Below are 22,532 nucleotides of genomic sequence, written 5' to 3' on the forward strand. Positions count from 1 at the left end.
CAGATCGCAGTCCCTCCACTCAGTGGGCGGAGGAGAAGATGACTCCAGCAGCAGCCGCAAACAACCCCCACCCAAACCTAAGAGAGATCCCAACACCAAATTGAGCAGCAGCTCCGAAACTGTGGATGGGGGTGGAGTTACAAGAAGAGACCACCAAGACACCAAAGAGAAGCTAGAACAGGCTGAAGGTGAGTCATTAAAACCACATGTCTCACATGGTGGAGATCTGGGCACCAAATTAGATCTGCAGGTTCAGGACTGATGTTCAGGTGATGACCACAGCAAGGTCTCATTATAAACATTGTTCATGACCTCCTATTGGTCCATGTGGCGTTGTTGAGGATGCTGCCGTGGCCTCAGATGGACATTATTCATAAGGAGAGGTTCAATGTGTTTCACTTCACCTGACTTTATTATTAAAGAAGTGTGTAAAGCCTTTTCTTAGACCTTTAAATGAAGACACTGTAGGGATCAGAATCGAGAACCAGTTCTCTAGAAGAACCGGTTCCTAGTAGTTGAATTCTTTGGAATTGTTCAGCTGCTTGTCTGTTGATCCCATCGATCAATTCTTGCACTTGCGCTACAATCAGGTGATTTGCGTTGTAGGAGGAGGAAAATAGTATTACAGTTTACAGCATGCATATGAACAGAACTTTTATTTTTATTGCACAAAAGGACATGAACGTGATGGTAAAGTGCAAACTGCATCCAGGACAGAAACAGCTACACTGTGTTGCTAACACAATCTCAGCAAACACCTGCACAGACAAGATGCTAATGTTGTCTGTCACTCTGGCTCCATGGTCAAGTTCACCAAGGAGCCAGAGTGACGCTGAGTGAATGCAGATCTCAGAACAACACTGCAGCCAAGTGAGCCGTTATTTTGGGGCTGCGGTGAAGCCAGCTGCCACTGAACTTCATCAGGTAACAAACGGATGAGCAGTCAGGCTGCAGCCTTCGTTTTTACCTGTTATTTGTTTTGTTTTTTAATATAGTTATATTGCGCCAAATCCCAACAACAGTTGCCTCAATGTGCTTTATATTGTAAGGTAAAGACAATAATAGTAATAATAGACAATAAGGGTTTTTATCTTTGTTTTGTGCTGTCAGCTTGGTGTTCTTACCTAAATACTAAGAGAACGATCATATGTGTGTCCTCTTTAGGTTAGAGATCTCTGTTGGTGTGTAGCTGAAGCTATAGGTTAATATTGCTAAATGGTGATCATGAGACTCCAAAAATCAGAGTCCTGGCCTGACAAGGTAGCTCTTCTGTGTTGTGCCATCCTCTTAGCCAGAGGTTGTTTGGTTTCCCCGATGTATAAATCCTGCCAATCCTCCTGGCACTTAACGACGTACACTATGTTACTCTGTTTGTGTCGGGGGACCTGATCCTTGGGGTGGACCAATTTTTGGCACAGCGTGTTTTGGGATTTAAAAAAAAAAAAAAAAACAAACGTCCAGATGAACAGAATCAACTTTTGGAGATTTACTTACCTAGATGATTGAGCATGCATCAAGACATGATCATGATCATTTTACTGAGAAATGCAATAGTATTAGTAATAGTAGAATTCCTTGCCCCCTGACCTCAGAAACATCACTTCTTTCCCCCTTTTTAAGCCCACCCTCAAAACCCACCTATTCAAGATAGCCTACTCTGTATAACTTCTCCATGCTCTTAAACTTTGTGTTATTATTGTGTTCATTTCCTGTTTTTATGCTTGTCTTATTTGTTCTGTACAGTGTCCTTGGGTGTTTTGAAAGGCGCTTTTGTCATGGTCCTGAGTCTGGTGACTCAGTGTTTTGTGTTTCTTTATTATGATCTTGTTTATTCTGATTGTGTTTTCCATTAAGATTTGCCAGGTTTTGTTAGGTTTCTGTTCTGTGCCTGCCCTAGTCCCACTTTTCTGTTTTCCTTGATGTCCATGATGTTATTATGTCTGCTCATGAGTCTGTCTGTTAAGTTCTGTGTCTCGTCAGTTTAATCAGCGTCAGCCGTCTCTCCCAGCTGTTTCTTCTTAGCTCTGTTTACCTCTTGTATTTAGTGTCTGCCTCTTCCCCTGCTCGTTGTTGTGTCATACCCTCACTTTCACTGTGTGTTCTGTTTGCCAGCCTGCCTGCCTGTTTAGTTTGTTCTTTATTCTCAGTTTAGTTCGTTTTTTGTTCAGTTGCTTTCCAGCAATAAAGCTGAATATTTTGAGTTATGTTTGCCTCCGTGAGTCCTGTATTTTGCGTCCTCTCTTCCTGCCTGCACACAGTCGTGACAGCTTTTACATAAAATGTATTATTATTAGTAGTAGTAGTAGTAGTAATGTAACCAGTATTGTAAAGAATTACTTACTCCTGGGAGTAATTAAGTTATGTACTGCATTCATTTTAAGAATTACTTTTTTCAGTAATGACCCCGACACGGATCGCAACAAAGAGCAGAAATACCTCCAACATCCACAGCATGTCATTCATGTGCATGAATGTAATGTCTTTGATATGCTGCTTAGAGATGGTGGTGACTTTCATAATGGAGTCAATGAAAACCAAGAAGTAATATTGATAATAGAATCCGATTCGCTAAATTCTTATCAATTCCCATCCCTAAAACTATATTGAAAAGCAGAAGATATTTTTATTGTATCCGTCTGAAGTAATTCTAGTTCTTCTGTCAGTAAGATGACTGAAAAAATGACTGCCCTTGAATTTGAAGTTTAAATAGTTCTCTAAGGAATTTGTAGCTTTCAGAAGGTATGGAAGAAGTGTTGTGACAGTTGTTCGCTCTCTGTCTGCAGCTCAATGTTTCCTGCACTCTGAAGATGCCTCCAAGAAGATGCCTCCACCTAAACCCAAAAGGAATCCCAACACTCAGCTCAGCACCTCCTTTGATGAGTGTTACATCCGTAACCATGGCAACAAGAAGTCTTCCTTGCAGTGGGACAAATCTTCATCCCAAAGTCAGAGTCCAGCATCCAGGGACACGGACGAAGAGGAGCCAGTTTACATTGAGATGGTGGGAAACATCCTGCGAGGGCTGAAAGGTCAGGAAGCAGAGGAGGACGACCAGAATGAATCGGTGTACGAGGAGATGAAGTACCCAATGCTGGAAGACTTTCTGCAGGACACAAATGCTGCCATCATTGACCCTGAAGCTTGGTCATCCCACGGCTCACTCTGTGACATTCCTCCACCTTTCCCAAATCTCCTGACTCACCGCCCACCACTGCTCATCTTTCCACCTGCCCCCGCTCAGTGCTCCCCAAACTCAGATGAGTCCCCCCTCACCCCTTTGGATGTCACACGCCTCCCCATGTTAGAAAACGTCTCCTACAGCAAGTCAGGCAGTGTTGAACAGCCGCAGAGCTCCACTCACTACCGCAAAGAACGAGACCGGGACATGCCCTCCACTCATACCATCACATCTTCTGGTCGCTCCTCAGCTCCACCTCTCCCCTCCAGCCTTTACAAGTCATCCAGCACCACGCACGGTGGTCACGGTTACCCCCGCAGCCAATCAGCATGCCCATCTCCTGTCAGCATGGGGCGCTCACTAACACCTCTGAGCCTGAAGAGGCCACCACCGTATGACACCCTGATGGCAGGAGGAAGTATGCCTCGCTCTTCATCTTCATCTTCATCATCTTCACACAGGGCAGGTGAAGGAGGGGCTAAACTCAGTAACTCCTCCTCCACACATGGGTCCATGCAGAACATGTCCGTGAGGTCACAGACTCCAACAAGTCCACTAGACGAACTCAACAACCTGTTTGCATCAGGTAGACAGGTGATGAAGAGGGGGTCAGGAGGGAGGAAGAGCAGGGAGGGTGAAGGTAAGAGAGTTGCAGAGTATTGCATCAACACCATATTATAATACCTGATGCACATCAAGGACAAGGTTTGGTTTTTGGGGGTGCTGGGGGACTACAAGTCAGAGCAAGTAAACCTGAGGTCACATTCACAATAGTGGCCCAATCCTTTAACAATGCAAACTTTAAACCTTAATACAATTTCAGCAGGTGAGACAAATAACCCTCCACCATGCAGTTGTTATGTAGGGGGATATTATCCACAGAGACCAAACCAGCTTGTGTGTCTGTCTGTAAGCATGTTTGTTTCTGCTGTGAAGTTTTAACATGGAAATCTATGGGGACTGACTCACTGCTGGAGCCCCTGCTGGATGTATGAGGAACTGTAAGTTTAGGGATTTGAGCCTTGGCTTAATTTTAGTCCCAGAGGTTGATGACTGGTTGCTATTACCCAATGGTGCTCATCCACACGTCTGAAAGAAAAGTATATTAAACAGTTTTGCAAGCTGTTGTGTAACACTGATTACACACTGCGGTTTGTTATCTCAAATACAAAGCAAAACCCAGTCAAACCATGTTTATTATACAAATTAAGTTCAGCACGTTGAAGTGTCCAGTTTATCTCCCACTCTAAAACTGTAAAAGACGATAGAAAAACAGTGTTTAGCTTGTGCGTCTTTATTTACACTAACATCCGCCAGCTTTCCTGAATGCCTCCTCAGTCTCTAATGGTCTTTGGGTCAGCTGCTCAGAAATATAATAAGTATAATAAATAAATATATGGACAGGTGAATCTGATAAATTGACTAAGAATAAAAAAAATCACTCATTTGTAGTCAAATATGAGAGAATACTCAAAAAGCTGTCATTACTTCATTCGGTCTCCAGAGAGACTCTCCACAAGATGGTTTTTTTTTCAGTTTCTCAGATTAACTATAGATAGATATGTCTATATCATTGATTTACAATATTTAAACACCATATACAGTTGTGTATGTGGTTTAACCAATGTGTATACATTTTCACAGTAAAATATGTGAGTACAGCTACTGTTACCCAGATCTGCTGAATGGAAATGGTGAATGTATTTAGCCAATTTTACCTTCAACTGCACTGGAAAAACACTGCTAAAACCTTAATTGTCTAATTCTATTGTATTGGGTATGATGGCATTAAATTAACAGAATATATGAACAACAGACAGTGACTATAGTTATTTTCTGCTAACAGTATCTTAATTTTTTACATATTTACAGCACCTAAATCTTCTAATGTACTGGTAGACAACCTACCAATGCATTAGGCATTTAGTTAGTTTTATCTGGGTGTACTGATAGCACAGAGTTTTATTTTTTAACAGCTTCCCTTTAAGAAGTACATCTCAGTCTTCTGTACTGCTATATCTCCATGGTGCAGCTAGGGCATCACATATTTCACATTAGAAAAATCACACAGCACACCAGCAAACAAAATGTCACAAAAGACATATTGATAATTTCCCCCACACACCAGGCATTGTGGAACTGGCTTGGTTTGTCCCCAGTTTACCTTCTTTGCTTTCTTCTGACCACAGCTCATGCTAGGGCCTTCATCTGGGTTGGGGTTTTCTCCAGGACCCAGGTCAGACAGATTACTTTTTCTTTATTTTTTTAAATATTTATCTTTGCTATTAGGCGCTGCATTGTTTTACTCACAGCATGAGTATTATGTAATTTCTTCTTCATCCTCTTCTGTTTTACTGGCAGTTGGCAACCAATTTATTTGGGGAGGTAGTTGCACTGCCCTCTAGTGGAAGTTATATTCTTGGATTTGTTGGATTTAATGGTTTTGATTCTCGTTATTGTTTTCTGTTTATGTTATAGTCTTAGTTTATAGTCCTTAGTTTTCTGTTACTTTCCCTTCCCCGTGTTCCACATCTAGTTACTCTTGTCTCTGTGCTCCATGTTCTCCCTGTCTTCTCTGTCTGCCGTGTCTCCTTGTTTAGTTGGTGTCTCCATGTCTTATGTTTCCTGTTTTACTTTGAAATTCTTGTGTCCTGTGTTTCAGTTTTGCTTCATCCCCGTTTTGTTATGTCAGAGGTTGTGTCCAAATTCATTGGCTGCATCCTCCTGAGGACCCGGCCTTCGCGGTCTACGTGGACCGGGTCCTCAGAAGGTCGGGTAGGCCGGAAGTAAACAGCTGTGGAATTGGACGGTCTATCTTTCTGATTAGCATCACCGCTGTCTCGGTGGAGTTTAATAAACTCGGCCGTCTGCTCCTTGCTATCTAAAATATAACGGGACACTGGAGTAAACTCTCGACTGTCTCACACTTCTGTTTAATCAGTTTTCTGTTTGACGTTTATTCAGCTGTGTGAAAACCACCTGAGGGATTAATAAAGTTTTATTTTATCTTACTTTAATCTCAGCCAAACCGATTTACTCATGAACAAATAAAACACTGAAAAAAGCCAAACAATAAAAATTTAGGTTGTCTAAGTCACTTATATATTACGTTTAACCTGAGTTGCAAAAGTCCGCGGTGATCTGAAAATGATGTGCCGGGAGTTGTGCCGTTCTCGGCGGCTTCAGTGACCCTCGAGCTCCCGGCGAGCTATCGAGCTGGTGGGTAACAGACGTCTCTGAAAACGTCGAAGCACTTTTGCAAATAAGTGATATCCTGATAAACCGAGCAGATATTTGAAGTTTAAACAGCTACATTTTTCGGCTGAAAATATGTTAAAAGTTTATTTTGTGACCCAGAAAGATTAATAACAGTCATTTTAAAACTTAGTAGCGGCCGCCATTGTTGGAAACTGGAGTTTGGCTGGGCCGCACTATGAATTCTGGGATGTGGTGGGCCACGAAGGACACATCTGACCCATCCTTCAAATTCGGGGAAAAGGCGGACACATTTGTCGGCTGCATTCGGAGGAGTCTACGAATTTGGACAGACTTTGGCGCGTTGCTGTGATGAAATTAGCCTACAAATACGGCCTCAGGAGGAAGCAGCCCATGAATTTGGACACGACCAGAGTCCCAGCTGTGTTTCCCTCCTGTTTCCCATTCCCCCGTTACTGCCTGGTGTGTTTAAGCCCTGTGTTTTCCTCTGTCCATTGTCACGTCATTAAATACTCCCTCAGTGCTGTGTGCACCCTCTGTGATGCTCATTCCCATTGTTGATTCTGGTCAGTTCATAGTTTCTAGCTTCTTTGTTTCTAGTTTCCTGAGTTCGTAATTTTCTATCGTCTAATTATTATGCTGTGTTCCTTGTATTTGGTGGTCGAGTTTTTACAGCGCAATAAAAGCTGCCTCCTTTATTTCACTCCTTGGTTTCTCATGAGTCCTGCATTTGGTCCTTCATCCTGCCTGCCACACAGCAAACCTTCACAATCTTGACTGATTTTCATTTCCCACACTCACAGTATACTGTATACTCCTAGATGGCAAATTTACTCTGGACCGGATCTGGCCCAGATGTACCGTAGGCTCTGTAATGAATCTACAAACTGGATCCGAATCAGAATAGCATAGCAGAATGGATCAGAACCAGATCAGGATCATAGATCTGGAGCAAATCAGTTCTTGTATCAGCTCATCTGGCCAGGATTCACTTTGGATCTGTTTATTGTGGCTTGTTGCCGTTTGTTGTGGTCTGTGTTGGGGAGTAACGGAATACATGTACCGCCGTTACGTATTTAAAATACAAAATATGAGTAACTGTATTCCGTTACAGTTACCGTTTAAAAAGTGGTATTTAGAATACAGTTACTTTGTTAAAATAAATGGATTACACGGCGGTACTTCTCTGTTTCATATTGTCGCGGGTCAGGACTGTTTGGGTGTTGTTTGACAGCTACGCTCTGTAGTTCCAGGCGGCAGCGTTATGGTTGCCATGGTTACAGGGTGACGCTCTCTCTGCGTGTTTCCTAGGTGAGAGAGCGCCTTTTGTTGTTGTTGTGCTAAGCTAATAGGCAGAATGCTACAGGTATAGCTCTAAAGAATGTAGCATCATAGGCAGTGTAGTTCGTGCTGCAGGGAGAATGGACTGCCATACCCGTTATGTGTCTGTGAGCGAGGGAGGGAGAAAAAGGAAAAGTACGAGCTGTCATCGAGCAAAAACGGGAGCTGGAAGCATGTAAATATAATAATAACCACTGCAGCCAAGAAGAGTGCCTGACGAGCCCAGTTGTAAGTACGCTATTAAGACTCGACTGTACACCGTGTTCGTGTTTTCCTCTGAAACAATAAGTTCCGTTGGAGCGGCCTTTCAACGCCTCTCTCTGTCTGTCGCAAGCAAAGTTGACCCAGACAACAAAGTAAAGCTATTTTTCCGCTATGAGCCCGACACAGAACCCACCGTATTAGCCAGAGGTCCCTTTACTACGGTTCGGTGCCGCGGACCTTCAGTAACAGTAATAAATCACAGCAATAGTACATTCATGTAGTTGTAAACAGCATGATAATATATTAAGTAATCCAAAGTATTCCGAATACGTTACTCTCATTGAGTAACGTAACGGAATACGTTACAGAATACATTTTGGGGCATGTATTCTGTATTCTGTAATGGAATACATTTTAAAAGTAACCTTCCCAACACTGGTTGTGGTCAGCAGTCCAGAGCAGACAACAACAACAACTGAGTATAAGTTAACATTGTACCTTCTAATGTCTGGTTAGAGTGTCTTAAAAATCACACTTTCTCTCTGATAAACAGTTGAATTAAATTCTCACACCTCATGAGAGTTTATTTACAAAGTGTTGGAGCTCCACTTCAAAGAAAGTTTTAATGCCTAATGACAGCTAACAGTGGAAAAAACAGCAGTTGCTGTCAAAAAATTCACCCTGTGACATGGATGGTTCTCACTTGGAATATTTAACACCTGATATAACACTGACCATGAGCAGCACAGCCACTGCGCAGTAGTCCAACACAGTGGTTTACTATGATTTTCATGCAACATTTGAATAACACAAAATTAATAGTTTCATAATATGAAAATACTAGTGATGTCAGAGTTAATCTCATTAAAATGACACTAACTCCATAACAGCATTAACACGGCAACACTCTGTTAGCGAGTTAGCGCATTAGCGCCCCGTGCATGGGGCTGGATGGCACTAACGCGTTAACGAGCTAACCATGCTAACGCAGCACAACGTCACCCTTCTCAATGTTAGGACATGACTTCAATCATTTCTGACGAGCTTGGAGTGTGTGTAGATACTCTGTTTTCCAGTGTCTCCAGAAGTGGTCTGCTAGGTGCTGGACTTGCTGCCATTGCTGCTTGTAGAGATCCTTCTCTGTAAACTTCCCCAGTAGAGGTGGTGTGCTTGCCTTTTGTGTAAGGAGCATAGCCGGGCTAGTATTTCAATTTAGTCTGCATCTGAAGATACAGGAACTACAGGCCTGGAGTTAATAATAGTTGTTACTTCTGCCATTAAAGTGTGCAGTACTTCGTGTGTGAGATGGGAACAATCTGTGCGCATTAGCATAGAGTCCAGGATCCTCCTTGCAACTCCAATCGTGCATTCCCATGCGCCACCAGAGTGCAGTTGTATTCATGGGCTCCAGATAGCAAAGAAGAAGAATAGACCGTTAATGAAAACATCCATGGACTCAATCACTTCTATGTAAACAGCACGAGTACTTAGACAAGTAAATAGCACTGCCCAGCGCTTATTGTAGGCTAGTCCTCCTTTTGTACGCCTTCCAACTACATTCCAAGGCCCAAAGACATCCAGGCCTGTGTAAGTAAAGGTGGGAGAACTACTAAGTTGTTCCTCTGGCAAATGCGACATCTTCTAGCTTTCAGTTCTGCCTCGCAGCTTCCGACAAATGACATATCCATGAATAACACTGCCTATGCATCTTTTGCCACCTATCAGCCATATTCCAGCTGCTCGAATCGCACCCTCAGAGAAACTAGCTGTCTTCACAGAGCAAATAATAACACTCCTTGCCTTGGAAAACTGTGGCTTTGAACACTGATGCCATCCTTTGCATTCCTTGGCGATTTGGGTCATGGACTGAGCAATATGAATAAGTGTGTCATTGCAAAGAGTTCCATGAAAAAAATTTCTCAAACCTTTCTGGAGCAAGTTTCATTTCCTCATTCTTACTGGCACAGCAAGTGACTCGTGGCTGGATCTCTTTATCAGAGTCTGATTCAACAACACTGAAGATGTCTTGCTTTTGTATTGTTCATACAAGATTGCTGGTCCAGACAGCTGGTTCGTATTAGTAAGCTGAGAGGCTTGGATTGATCTTGACGCATGATCTGCTGGATTATGTTCTGTGGGCACATATCGCCTGTCATGTCTGCAGTGGCAGATGAGTGGAGGTTGAAAGTAGGACCCAAGATGCAGGAAGTGTCAGATGCAGGTGAACTTTATTAAACCGGTAAATAAAACAAACAAAAACGTAGCAGGCAAGAAACAGAAGCTAAGGAACCTATACTGGGAGAAGTCCAGAAACAAACCAAAACAGACCACAAAATCAAAAACACAGGAACACAAGAAGGTGGTGGCGCTGCAGGCGACAGCATGGGAGCTAGCGTGGGAGCCGCAGGTGGTGGCGCTGCAGGTGGTGGCGCTGCAGGTGGTGGCGCTGCAGGCGACGGCATGGGAGCTAGCGTGGGAGCTGCAGGTGGTGGCCCAGCAGGCGACGACGTGGAAGCTGCAGGCGGTGGCGCCGCAGGTGGTGGCACTGCAGGCGATGGCGCCGCAGGTGGTGGCGCTGCAGGTGATGGCACTGCAGGCGATGGCGCCGCAGGTGGTGGCGCTGCAGGCGATGGCACTGCAGGCGATGGCACTGCAGGCGATGGCGTGGAAGCCGCAGATGGTGGTGCTGCAGGTGACGGCGTGCAAGCCGTAGGTGGTGGCGCTGCATGCTGGACGGGCCCCTCGGACCCTCCAGCGGAGGCTGACGAAGGCTGGAATGGGCCCTTCGGACCCTCCAGTGGAGGCAGAAAGCTGGACGGGCCCCTCTGACCCTCCAGCGGAGGCTGACGAAGGCTGGATGGGCTCTTCGGACCCTCCAGTGGAGGCAGAAAGCTGGATGGGCCCCTCAGACCCTCCAGCAGAGACAGGCACAAAAGCAGCAGGCACGAGGTCCTGTGACAGACACGAAGGGGACTGAAGCTGCGCAGGGCACTGACTCTGCCCAAGCAGTGCTAACAAGATGTAGTTCTAAGTAAAACAAACAAAAACGTAGCAGGCAAGAAACAGAAGCTAAGGAACCTATACTGGGAAAAACTAAGAAAACACCGACCTGAAACGGGGATGCAGGGAGACGCAGGGAGATAACAGAATGAGGCAGGGAAAGAACACAGGTGAACCAGCAACGCACACGAGAAAACACAGGGCTTAAATACACACAGGGAAATCAGGGAATGGGAGACAGAAGGGAGACACGGCTGGGATTAATTGGACATAATGACACAAGGGGAAGCAAAACTAGAAACACTGACAAGAGAGACGGACCTGCAAAATACAACAGGAAACACACCAACAAAACTCTAAACACACAACTTAACACAGACTGGGGAGACAGAACATAGGAACTTGGTGGAAGAGGAGAGCACAGAGGACACAAAACACTAGGGATAATCACAAAACAACCCAAAATAAACAAAACCAGCAAGTCAAAGCTTGCTGTCGATTGTTTGGCAGAAAGTGTTCATCTTCCACTGATAATGCAGGCTTCTCATCATCATTTGTTCTCCTGAAAACTGTGACTCCAAGGGAATCCACCGTTCTGCACCCCCCAACAGCCTTGTAGGGGACTATGTAATAAACTCAAATCAACCCTTTCTTTGAGGTGGACATGGCTTGTGCATTGTCTGAACAGTGAAGGTCTTCCATTCTCTAAGACATTTGTCTTGAAGCTGCAGACTGTAGGCTTATGGACATTCCCTAAACATCACCCACTAGGACCAAACCAAGATCCAACTTTTGTGCAAAGGGTGTGTTGTCAGAGCCATTAATCTGCTGTCTGACTTTGTGGACCCTAAGAATGTCTGCCAAACAGAAGTAGAATGAGAGCTTCCCCATCTATAGCTGGGATTTCAGCAGCAATTCTTTTGAGATGAGCATGGAAAGCAGCCTCGGGTGTTGGGATTTCCTCACGATTGTCTGAAATGTCATTGCATTCAAGCAGTGTTGGCAGTGTGAGGCTGATACCACCATTAAGTGCCTCAACCTGATAGCCATTCGCTCTTCTTCCAGAACTCTCTCTAATGCCAGCACATGTCTTCAAGGTGTAGGGGAATGCATCACCTTGAATGTTGAACAGGTCAAAAAATCCTGTCCTTGCTAATGATCTGTTACTCTGGTTGTCGAGCATATCATTATCATCGTCAGTGGCGGTCCTAGCCTGTTTGGTGCCCCGGGCGAACACTCCCTCTGGCGCGCCCCCCCCCCCCCCCCCCCCACACACACACACACACACACATACACACACACACATAAAACATATTAAGGATTATACATTAACATAAAACTGTTGTCAGAACCATACTGAATTTCGCCAGAGAAGCACACACACACACACATATGAAGAGAGAGAGAGTATGCATTGTATCCAAACGGCTACCAAACAGCCATCATAATTCATCATGCAACGAGAACAGGACAAATCAACAACTGACAATGACCAATTAATATTAAAATCTGTAACATAATGTATTGTTTGGAGTTTAGTCTGTTACTGTTACTATTTTTACCATTTCTTCTTGGAGCAACTGTAATCCACATAATTTCCTTAGGGATTAATAAAGTATTCTGATTCTGATTGTTTCAGGATGACCTGCCATGATCCAATCACACATCTGCTTACCTGCATCTTTTGCTCGTTTCTCCTCCTCTTCTTTTTTATTTTTTATAAACTGAGCACCTGATGGCTTTGAACTTTTTTTGTCCATCTTACATTGGTTTTAATTTTGCACTCCAGTATGAACACAAATAATTGAGGACTCGAGGATCGCCACAACATAACCTAATAGACCCTAATAGACCTACACCTTAGTTCACAGATTCGCTTTGTCTAGGGTTTATTTCTGGGATTTCACACAACCCAGGATTCAAATCATGAATACATGATGGGCTTGGATTTACATCATTATGAATGAAATGGGCTCTATTTGGAAGCAGCAGGTCCTTGAGAAACCCATTTGTCCTGCATGTTGTAAACGGTAAATGGCCTGTATTTGTATAGTGCTATTACTAGTCCCTAAGGACCCCAAAGCGCTTTACACATCCAGTCATCCAACCATTCACACACACATTCACACACTGGTGAATGTGTGTGTGAATGTGATGGCAGCTTTTCTACATTGGGGCCAATGCCATGAGCGGTGTCCAGGTAGGACAAACCTGGAAGATAGCCATCCTCCTTAGCTGAGAGTAGCTCCATTAGAAGATCACCAAGTTCTCTTAACTTACGATTGTCCTTCTTTGAGATTTTAGGAAAGCTGTCCAGTTTCTCAAACAAAGAACTTTCTATGACCTCAGCGGCACCGTAACATTCATCCAACCTGTCCCAAGTCATTTTTAAGGTTGCTTTAAGGCTGGGTTGCCTACCTGAACTGCCCTCATATGCCTCACATACTCTGATGACTCTTTCCCAAGCCATTTCAACAGCAAGTTCAACTCTTCAATGGCTGTAAGGTCTAAATTCTTGTGTTAAGGAAAGATGATCTCCATGCGCTGTAGGTTTCTGGACAGTCATCAAATTTTTATAAACCAGTACTCACAAGCTCTTTCTGTGCTAAACACTTGTCAATGCCATGTCCATCATACCTGCAGACTCTGGGTGCACACTCTTCGTCGGTGGACTAGCTGCATACCGCAGAGTGACAGACCTTGCCCTTTCCTGACATTTGTCCCTATATGGTTCCTGCAGGGTTGCCTGTTTTTTAATATGGGGAGATGTTTGTCTTGTAGTTGGACAGGTAAGTTGTTCTTCGGCATCCAGTTGCGGAGAGTAGGAATGCTGTTTAATACTTTCATTGTCCTCCTCCTTCCAGGTGTTTTGAGAACATTGCGTCGTAGAGCAGGTGGGGTGGTCTGGGTTCTGGTCATGTGCCAAGTGCAACGTCATTTCAGATTGTTGACTAAGACGTGTGGCCTGGTCCCTACCATATTCACGTTCATTCAAAGTTTTGCTGAGTGGCTTTTCTTACTGCAACGCTCCTCACCCAGATGTTCTGCTGCTGCCTCCAATATCTCTGCCTGGGCAATGGCAGCTGCAGCCTCTTTTCCAAATGAAGGGCATCTAAATTAGCCTCCAATCTTGCTTTGTCAATTTTGAAAGCAATTTCCCTTTCTGCAAATGTTGCACATGCTTTTGCAGCTTCTACTAATGGTCTTGCTCGTGCTGCCTCAACACCCGCAGATGATTTTGATGAGCGTGTAGAACTAGAACACCGGGAAGTTTAATCTTTAACTGCTTCATCTTTGATGCTCAGCGATTCCTTCAGTGAATGTGTCACAACCTGGGCCTCTGACCCAGCGCTCTGAGTTTATTTTTGTATTCTTCTCATGTTAGCTTTGTGATCACGTGTTAGTCCTATTTAGTTCAGGTTAAAGGCAGCCATTATTTATTGTTTCCTTGGTTTAAATGTTTGGATTCTTGTCTAATTTATCATGTGTTTTAGATGTGTGAGCTAAGTGTTGTCATGTCTAGTTTCTTGTTTTATTTTGAAGTAGATTGCACGTTCTGGGTTCATGTGGTTAGTTTTTCTCCCCCCTGTGTTGTCACTATGTTTGATTCTAGTCAGCTGTGTCCTCATGTGTCTCCACTTCCCCTGATCACCTCATGTGTGTATTTAAGTCCTCAGTCTTCCCGTGTTCAGCGTCGTGTTGTCTGTCATCTCTCAGTCATAGAGTGTCATAGGTTTTTGTCTTCACTGTGTTTGATAGTTACTCAGTGTTCATGGTTTCTTCATAGTTTTTTCACTGAGTTTCATAGTCTTTTAGTTACACAGTGTTCACATTCCTCTTTGTTTTCTTAGTTTCATGTTTTGTCTGCAGCCAGCTAAATAAAGCTCGCTTTTGGTTAAAGACACGTCACGTCTCCTGTAACGCCTTTCTCTCTGCATCTGCATCTGGGTCCTGAAGTCAAAACACTCCGGCACACCCCGCCGTGACAGAAGGGCTTCTCCTACATTTTTTGTCCATGTTCTCTGCAATCTGCTGCAATAGTATAGTTTAGCCATCTGGGTATTCGTCTTTTCACTGTACTGCTCTCCTTGTGTGTGTGCATATGTGCGTATGTACACAATTCAACAGCCAGCCAAACTCCATTCAAAAGGATACGGGAGTCAGGATATAGCATCCAAGCTCCAGGTGACTTATTTTACATTGCACTACCATACACCATTGCATCACAGTGAAAAGACAATGCTTTTGAAGGCATAAACAAGAAAGAGGATTGCAGCAGACAATTACAGGAACCCTTCAACTTATGTGAACCTGGTTACCCCAACTAACATGGCTGACTTCTTGTTCTAGGTCAAAGTGCATGCACATTAACAACAATTTACAAGGCCCAGTAGGGGGCACTAAACTCAAGGCAGAACAGACCTCCCAGCCCATTGTTCATTTAGTGGTGCTAGTTTCAGTCATTGTACAAATGTCCTGTTTATAAGGTTTGAACCTGCAGTCACCTGATCCTGATGAAACGTTTCTCCTACTGAAACGTCCAGATGAACAGAATCAACTCTATGGGAGTTCCTCACTTGGATAATTGAGCATCAAGACAATTACATTTCTGAGTTAGCTCTCATTCTTTTCTCTTCCTGGAAATGCAGCAGCTGTATCTTTAGCTAGCAACTCACTGCAAAGACTGCACACAAACAGTTTGCGTGTTTGCAGATATTTGTTAAACTCATAAAAACATGGCATTTGAAATTACCTGACACTTAAAAAAAAAAAGTTACTCCCTTTATGCTTGCTCCTCTTCTATACCGCTATCCAGATGCTGAAGCACCACGGACACTGCACCTGCAGTCGCTCCGGCCCCCTTTAACTTACACCTCTGGGACATTTGAAATGTGGTGCTCAGAGATTCCAAGTGCTCTGACACTCAACTCCTTTGTAAAGATGGACGTGGGTCTGCTATGTGAAAGTATATCTTAACATGGACAACAAAAAGATCACAGAGTTATTTCTTGAGATAAAACAGACTACAGGAGGTGGCTGTAGCTCAGGTGGTAGAGCAGGTCATCTACTGATCGGAAGGTTGGTGGTTCGATCCCTGGCTTCCCCAGTCTGCATGCCAAATATCCTTGGGCAAGATACTAACCCCAAATTGCTCTCCGATGCATCCATCGGAGTATGAATGTGTGTGTGAATGTTACTTAGAAAGCACTTAGAAAAATGTGCTTGTGCGAATGGGTGTGAATGGGTTAATGTACAAGTTGTGTACAGCGCTTTGAGTGCTCAGAAAGAGTAGAAAAGCGCTATATAAGAACCAGTCCATTTACCATTTACCATTTACATGCCATAAACAAAAGAGCAGGTCAGATGCACTCGTCTTTCACAGCAACTATCTGAATATTCATTGGCAGAATAACTGTCTTAATAAAAGACAGTTAATAACTGTCTTTAGGCAGGGGTGGAATATATTATATAGTATATTGTATATAAGAAGAAGTGGACTGCAAATTGATAAGCTGCATGGTTTGGTTTGATAATAGGTTTATTGGGTCAAGGTCTGATGTCACAGGAACTGAGTGTTTCTTTACTTCCTCTGCAGCTTATTTTGCTGCTGTAGACAAATACCAACAAACAACATACAACTGCAAAGTGTATATCTCCCCTTACCTTAGTCTTGAAGTGAATATTTATGTCTTACTCTTCCTATATTTATTGTTGTTATTTTGCACTGAATGAACTGGAGCCTCATCATCTTGTCTCTCTATATACTGTACTGTATATGGCAGAGATGACAATAAAGTTTACTTTGACTGACTCTTCAGGACTTACTGAGTTGATGTTGTTGTGCCTCTGTAGGAGATGGCAAGTCCAGACATGACAGTAAAGACAGAGATGGACAGTCGAGTCCGGTTTCCAGCAGGATGGGGAGGTCATCTGTCAGTCCCACCATGATGCTGACAGGAGGAGGAGGTGAGTCAGAAAGCAACATCACTGACTTCATGTTTAAGGAGTTTAACTATGAAGAGAAAAGAAAGGTCTGCTGAACATTGTGTCAGTGTGTCTTGAGAGAGAGATATTTTTTACAGTTGTAGCACTCCAACTTCATGCTGCCATTTACAGAAACTTCAAGACAGGTAAAATCAGCTGAAGGACCGTGTTTGCTCTGATATTTTTATGTGCAGCGTGTTTTCAGTTAGATAGATTTTGTATGTGCAGCTTGTTCCTGAAAGTAGTGAATGAAGCCCACTTGGTGGGAGTTGTTTAATTAGCCTCAATAAGCAAGCAGAAGAAGACACCCTGCCTGTCATTTGGAGTTATTAAAAGATATGGAGAAGTTCTCAAAACACAAAAATGAAGATAAAAGTGACATTGGAAAATATAGAGCGATGGAGAGAGTACAACCATGCAGCAATTAAAGCTTGGAAGTACTCACATTACTTTGAGTTTGATTCTGTAAAAAGTGACAGAAACATTAGCGTCTGCAGTGCACTCTGCATGGGAAGAAAACTTCTTTCTACAGCGAAAAATTACATTTCAAATCTGAGCGAGCAGCGAGCACGCTGCCACGGGAATGTGACACAGAGAAACCCCCGGATGCCCCCACTGACATGACTGCTGTGGGCAAACCTCCACCCGCCTCACTCCTGCTAAACAGGTGACAATAGATTTAAGAGCTGCTGAATCTTTGATTTTATTTATTTTCTGCTGTGTTTTACTTGCATCTATTTGAAAGAGTGTAAACACAAAACATTTTATTTTATATGCTGGAATATGCAAAAAATAAGTTTAAATGTTAAAGAATTTCACATTTCAAAGACTGTTGCATATAATTTAATTTTGCTTGATGCGTAAAGTTAGAAGATTAAAACTAATGAAACAAGTTTTAAGAAGAGACTTTTTCATTTGATTCAGTTTGATATGATGGATTATGGAGAAAAAAATAGAACTGGGCTGAAAGGTCTGTCGTTTTACATTACATATTCAAGTTGTGTATCATGTTTTTTAAAAGTAACTGAGTAATAAGTTACTAATTACATTTGAAAATAAGTAATCAGTAATGTAACAGGATTGGTTTTTTGGAGAAGTAATCAGTAATAAGTAACTAATTACATTTTTTTTAGTAATTTGAACAACACTGGTCATGAATGGTGCATTGCTTCTGGTTTTTGTACATTATTTGTCACGGCGAGTGAGAAGAGCCGTGTGGAAAAGGAAAAAGAAGATCCAAACGCAGGCAGTCGCTAAGGTGTGAAGGTGATTTAATGAACACGAAATATAGAGAGGCAAACGGCAAAATGGAAAACTAAACTATACTGGGACAACTACACTACAGAGCATGAACAAGAACATGAACATAAAGGAAGGAAGACGATGGTACATGATGGTGACGGCAGGGAACACACGGATGAAACATGGTGGGAACGCAGACGGACCAGCAACTACAAACACAGAAGACACGACTTAAATACACTCAGAAAATCACAGGGAGATTACACACAGGTGGGAGACACAGCTGGGAATCATTAACGGGACGAGAGGTAAAACTGAACACACTCACATGAGACACAGACCTTCACAATAAAACAGGAACAAGAAACCATCACACTAAGACGCAGACTCGACATTGAGAGACAGACAGAAAATGACACATGGAACTAGACATACTAAGCAGACACAACCAAAGAACAAATCCTAAACACAAATAAACAGAAACATGAAACCCTAATAATAAACATAATCGACATCATCAACACAACAAGAGAACAATCCCTGATGGAAAATTAAACCAAAACATTATGAACTCAAAATACTGGGTAGAAACTGACCCAGAACCGTGACATTATTGCTGGGACAGCAGTTTACATGAAGACATGCTGTTTTGTGGAGAGCTACCAACACGAGCCATGACTCAGGAGAGTTTCCACTGCATTGACAACTACTTATGGGGACCTCATTTTTCTGGCAGTGGGGTAAGGTGTGTCAGCTACTAGCACCTGCTTAACTCTTCTTATTTTACTTCCTAATCCCCACTTTGCTATTAGACACGTATGTTTGGGGGCCTTTAATAAGTGTGACACTGAAAAGATGTCCAAGGTAAGAAGACAAACTGAGAAGAAAACTGCTGCTGAGAGTGGTGCTAGTGCTGGCCTAGCAGAGGATGCTAGTGCTGCCCTGAACCCGACGCTTGTCGCCTTGCTTGAACAGCACAGAACAGCCATAGCTGCAGATTTTAAGCCTACATCTTGATGTAATTAATGATAAGCTGGACAAGATGGACTAAATGTGAAGGGGGAGAGAGGGGGAGAACAAATTTTTCAAAACTAAACTTTCTGACCTGGAGAGCAGAAGCAGAGGGCCAAACATTCGTCTGGTGGGTTTGCCGGAATCAGTGGATCTGGGTCCACAGCGAGTACTGTGGACACAAGCTCCAGTTCTAAATGGACTACAACGCAGACTTCGAAAATCAGCGAGCCCAGTATATGGATGTTATGGCCGAGTTGTATAGGAGAGGCCTCCAACCTTCCCTATTCTTCCCCGCCAGACTTCGGATTACTCTTCCAGATGGAAATAACCGGCGACCGGAGTCAGTTGATGAGGCTACCCGCTTTATTTAATCCTTTGAGGAAGACCAACGCTCTCCATCCTGAGGTGGATATTGTAGCCGGTCAGTGCACTCACCTTAAATCACCAGTATAATAGGTCAGACTGGTCTGCGCAGCACCCTCGATCTGACTGATACTGTACAGCCGTGCTGTTAGTATAGTATTGTGTTCTTTGCTGTTCATTTTAAGGAAAACTTGTTTGTTGTGTGGTTGCTTTGGTCTTGTTGTGTTTTGTTTCTCTTCTTCATCACCTTTAAATATGGGCCCTGCTTTAAGTTTAGGGGTTAACGTTTAATGGTGCGGGTACAAGGCGTACGTGGTAGTGGTACGGGTAGGGTTGCCAACTCCCTGAGAAATAAATAAGGGACACCTCGTGGCCAGGGCCGGGCGACCCAGTTGTCTTCACCCTTCCCAGTGTGGTGAATTTTTTAGCTCTTTTTTTGTGTGTGAAATTATTTTTTTAACCATTTGACTTGAATTTGATTTATTTTATTTATTAGACATTGCTAATGCTGGGCTTACACTGTGTGATTTTTGGCCCATTTTGAGCCGATTTTTGAGTCGTGCGACCAATTTGGTGATTGGCCCGATTTTGGCCTTCATCGTGCATCGTGTAGTATACGTGGGGTAATGAGAAGCGATTAACACCTCACGACCAGCTCACGATCATCAATCGCTCGTGAGGGTGTCACCGCAGCCGCTCACACTGCTCACGCGCAAACACGTAAACGTCGGTGAAAAAGACGGACGGCTGTGCAGCGTGTGATCTGGACACAAGCGATGGAGGCACAACTTGTAGAACTTTGGAAAGCTCATCCGAGCCTTTTCGATGTGGCATCACATCACGACCACAACAACCGTGAAAATAGTTGTATTTACATCGCTGCTCAATCACAGCTGCCTGATCAGTGTTTTTCATTAGCAATTTAGCAAAGTTGATGGTGGTGTGTGTCTGTGTGAGTGAAAGACAGAGAGGGAGAGCGAGCGACAGATTTACTGTTATAACCTTCATTTTATGGAGGCACAGTGTGACTCAGGTCGCATCAGAGCATCGGGCGGTATAGTGTGAGACCTGCATCGTGACCTACGAACCTATAACCCATGCGAGCCAATCGTGCAGTTTGAAAATCGCACAGTGTTTCCCAGCTTCAGGTGTACTGTCGTCTGAGACTTGCACCGCAGTGTCGGCGTTTGTTTCCATGCTTTTTGTTGTGGTCATCTGTTGTCTTCCAGTATTTTCTCCGCAAGCGACCTTTCCTCAACCAATGAGATGAGCGGTAATCTGAATTGTCATACTCGAATTGTCATAAGTGTGCTGTCAGCTCATTGGTCACAAAGCAGGAGCGGGGCTGGGAATTATGTTTTCAAACAAAGCGTTAATTACATTAAAACTTATAGAATACTTTTGATTCTCACTGTATTACGGGACAAAGTGCGTCCCTTTTCAGCTCAATACGGGACGTGTACTTTTGTTTCTAAATACGGGACGATTCCGTTTTTTAAGGGACGGTTGGCAACCCTGGGTACGGGGGAGTACTTAGCTAGTATGGGAATGTGGCAGCACGAGGTGAGAATAAAGTAAATACTCTTCCGTTTTAAAAGACAACGCCACTCTGGGAATTTCACCCAGAGAATAATCTCTGGTGGTGATTAGTAACACTAATCACCACGAAGGCAGTTAGGTTTGTTATACTCAGTACAGAGACGAGGTTCAATGTTAAAACAAATTGACAATTAACAATTATCTAAAACACAGTATAAAAACACAGTCATAAAAATCCATGTACAAATATGCTTAAAATATATTCAGAGCTGAGGCTTACCAGTGGAGGGGCAGGGATGCCACGCACAAACTCAAAAAAAGAAAACACACCAAGACACAAGTGCAACACAAAAATCACACACTCACACTAATAAACTTAAACAAGGCAGGTGTGTACACTCAAGGGATCCCACCACCAAGGCACCCTGGTCTCCTCCACGTCAGCACTCCGCATCTGAATAAAAGAAACAAAGAAAAGTTTAATAGATAACAAAATTAATGTAGCGCTGGGGGATAACCCTACTGTAGGACCACACTGGTGATCTGCAGCTATAAAAAGGGCCTCCCACCAGTGGTGTAACAAAAATCCAAACTACAAATCAAAAACATACAATCTGGATAAAACTTTAAAATCTGGAGCAAACGGGATCGCCGTATTACTCCAACTAGCCGTCTGCCCGACTATAAATTAATCATACGCTCATCAATATGTACGCCAGCTGACTCCCATAACCGGCGTGCATATGGCCGCTGTCCACGCCGATGTCCACGTTAAAAAGCGGACAGCAGCAGGAAAAGAAACTTCGCAACGGGAACAGACGGTAAAAGCCAAGCAAAGCAAGGCAGCAGCACTTCAGTTAGTGTGGCGTTGCGTAAAACCAAGGCCCACACTTCCTGCAAAGCATAATAAATAATTACTATAAAACAAACAATAAAAGGCAAGGATCGAGACGAAATTGAATTACGTACCGAGTAACCCCGCGTCATGAAACATGAGCAGGGGCTCATAGGAGGCTTCCACAGCTATGCCCTAAAAACAATATCCGTTTACCATCAAGTAAGGTAATGCACACACTACGATGGGTAAACACCTACCAGCCGCGATGGAGGCTTCAGAATAATCTCTGCCACACCAAGGGGAAGTCAGGTGACCAAAAAAAGAGATCTCAGGTAAGCGATCCAGGAATGCTCACAGGGCCACTATTTATACTAGCGCCCCCTAATGCGCCAGGCTGAAAGTGGGTGGAACCAAAGAATAACATTCATCCTGCCACAATCAGCAATCAGGGGCTTAGGCAGTTGCTGTTCAATGCAACCTGCTGAGGTAATATTGGTGGTTGGTATTGTTTTAGTTTCCTTTACGTTGTGGCATGTTATTGTATTTTATTTCTCAGGTGGGGTTTGTTGTTGTTGTTTTTGGGCTGTGAGTTTGTGAGAAAGCTCTGCAGGT

General features: G+C 43.4%; 1 protein-coding gene across 5 annotated transcripts in view; it reads left to right on the plus strand.

Moving 5' to 3' along the window:
* nyap2a (neuronal tyrosine-phosphorylated phosphoinositide-3-kinase adaptor 2a) overlaps positions 1-22,532 on the plus strand; it is a 39,525-nt gene that overhangs the window by 5,214 nt on the left and 11,779 nt on the right. For all 5 annotated transcript variants that reach the window (XM_085184667.1, XM_085184668.1, XM_085184665.1 and 2 more), the window contains 3 exons: positions 1-188; positions 2,784-3,818; positions 16,793-16,906. The exon at positions 1-188 is cut by the window's left edge and continues 123 nt beyond it. In XM_085184667.1, coding sequence (XP_085040793.1) covers positions 1-188; positions 2,784-3,818; positions 16,793-16,906 — 1,337 coding nt within the window. The remainder of the gene's footprint in view (positions 189-2,783; positions 3,819-16,792; positions 16,907-22,532) is intronic.

Source organism: Neolamprologus multifasciatus, chromosome 14 (assembly GCF_963576455.1).
Source record: "Neolamprologus multifasciatus chromosome 14, fNeoMul1.2, whole genome shotgun sequence".
NCBI classification, from domain to species: Eukaryota; Metazoa; Chordata; class Actinopteri; order Cichliformes; family Cichlidae; genus Neolamprologus; species Neolamprologus multifasciatus.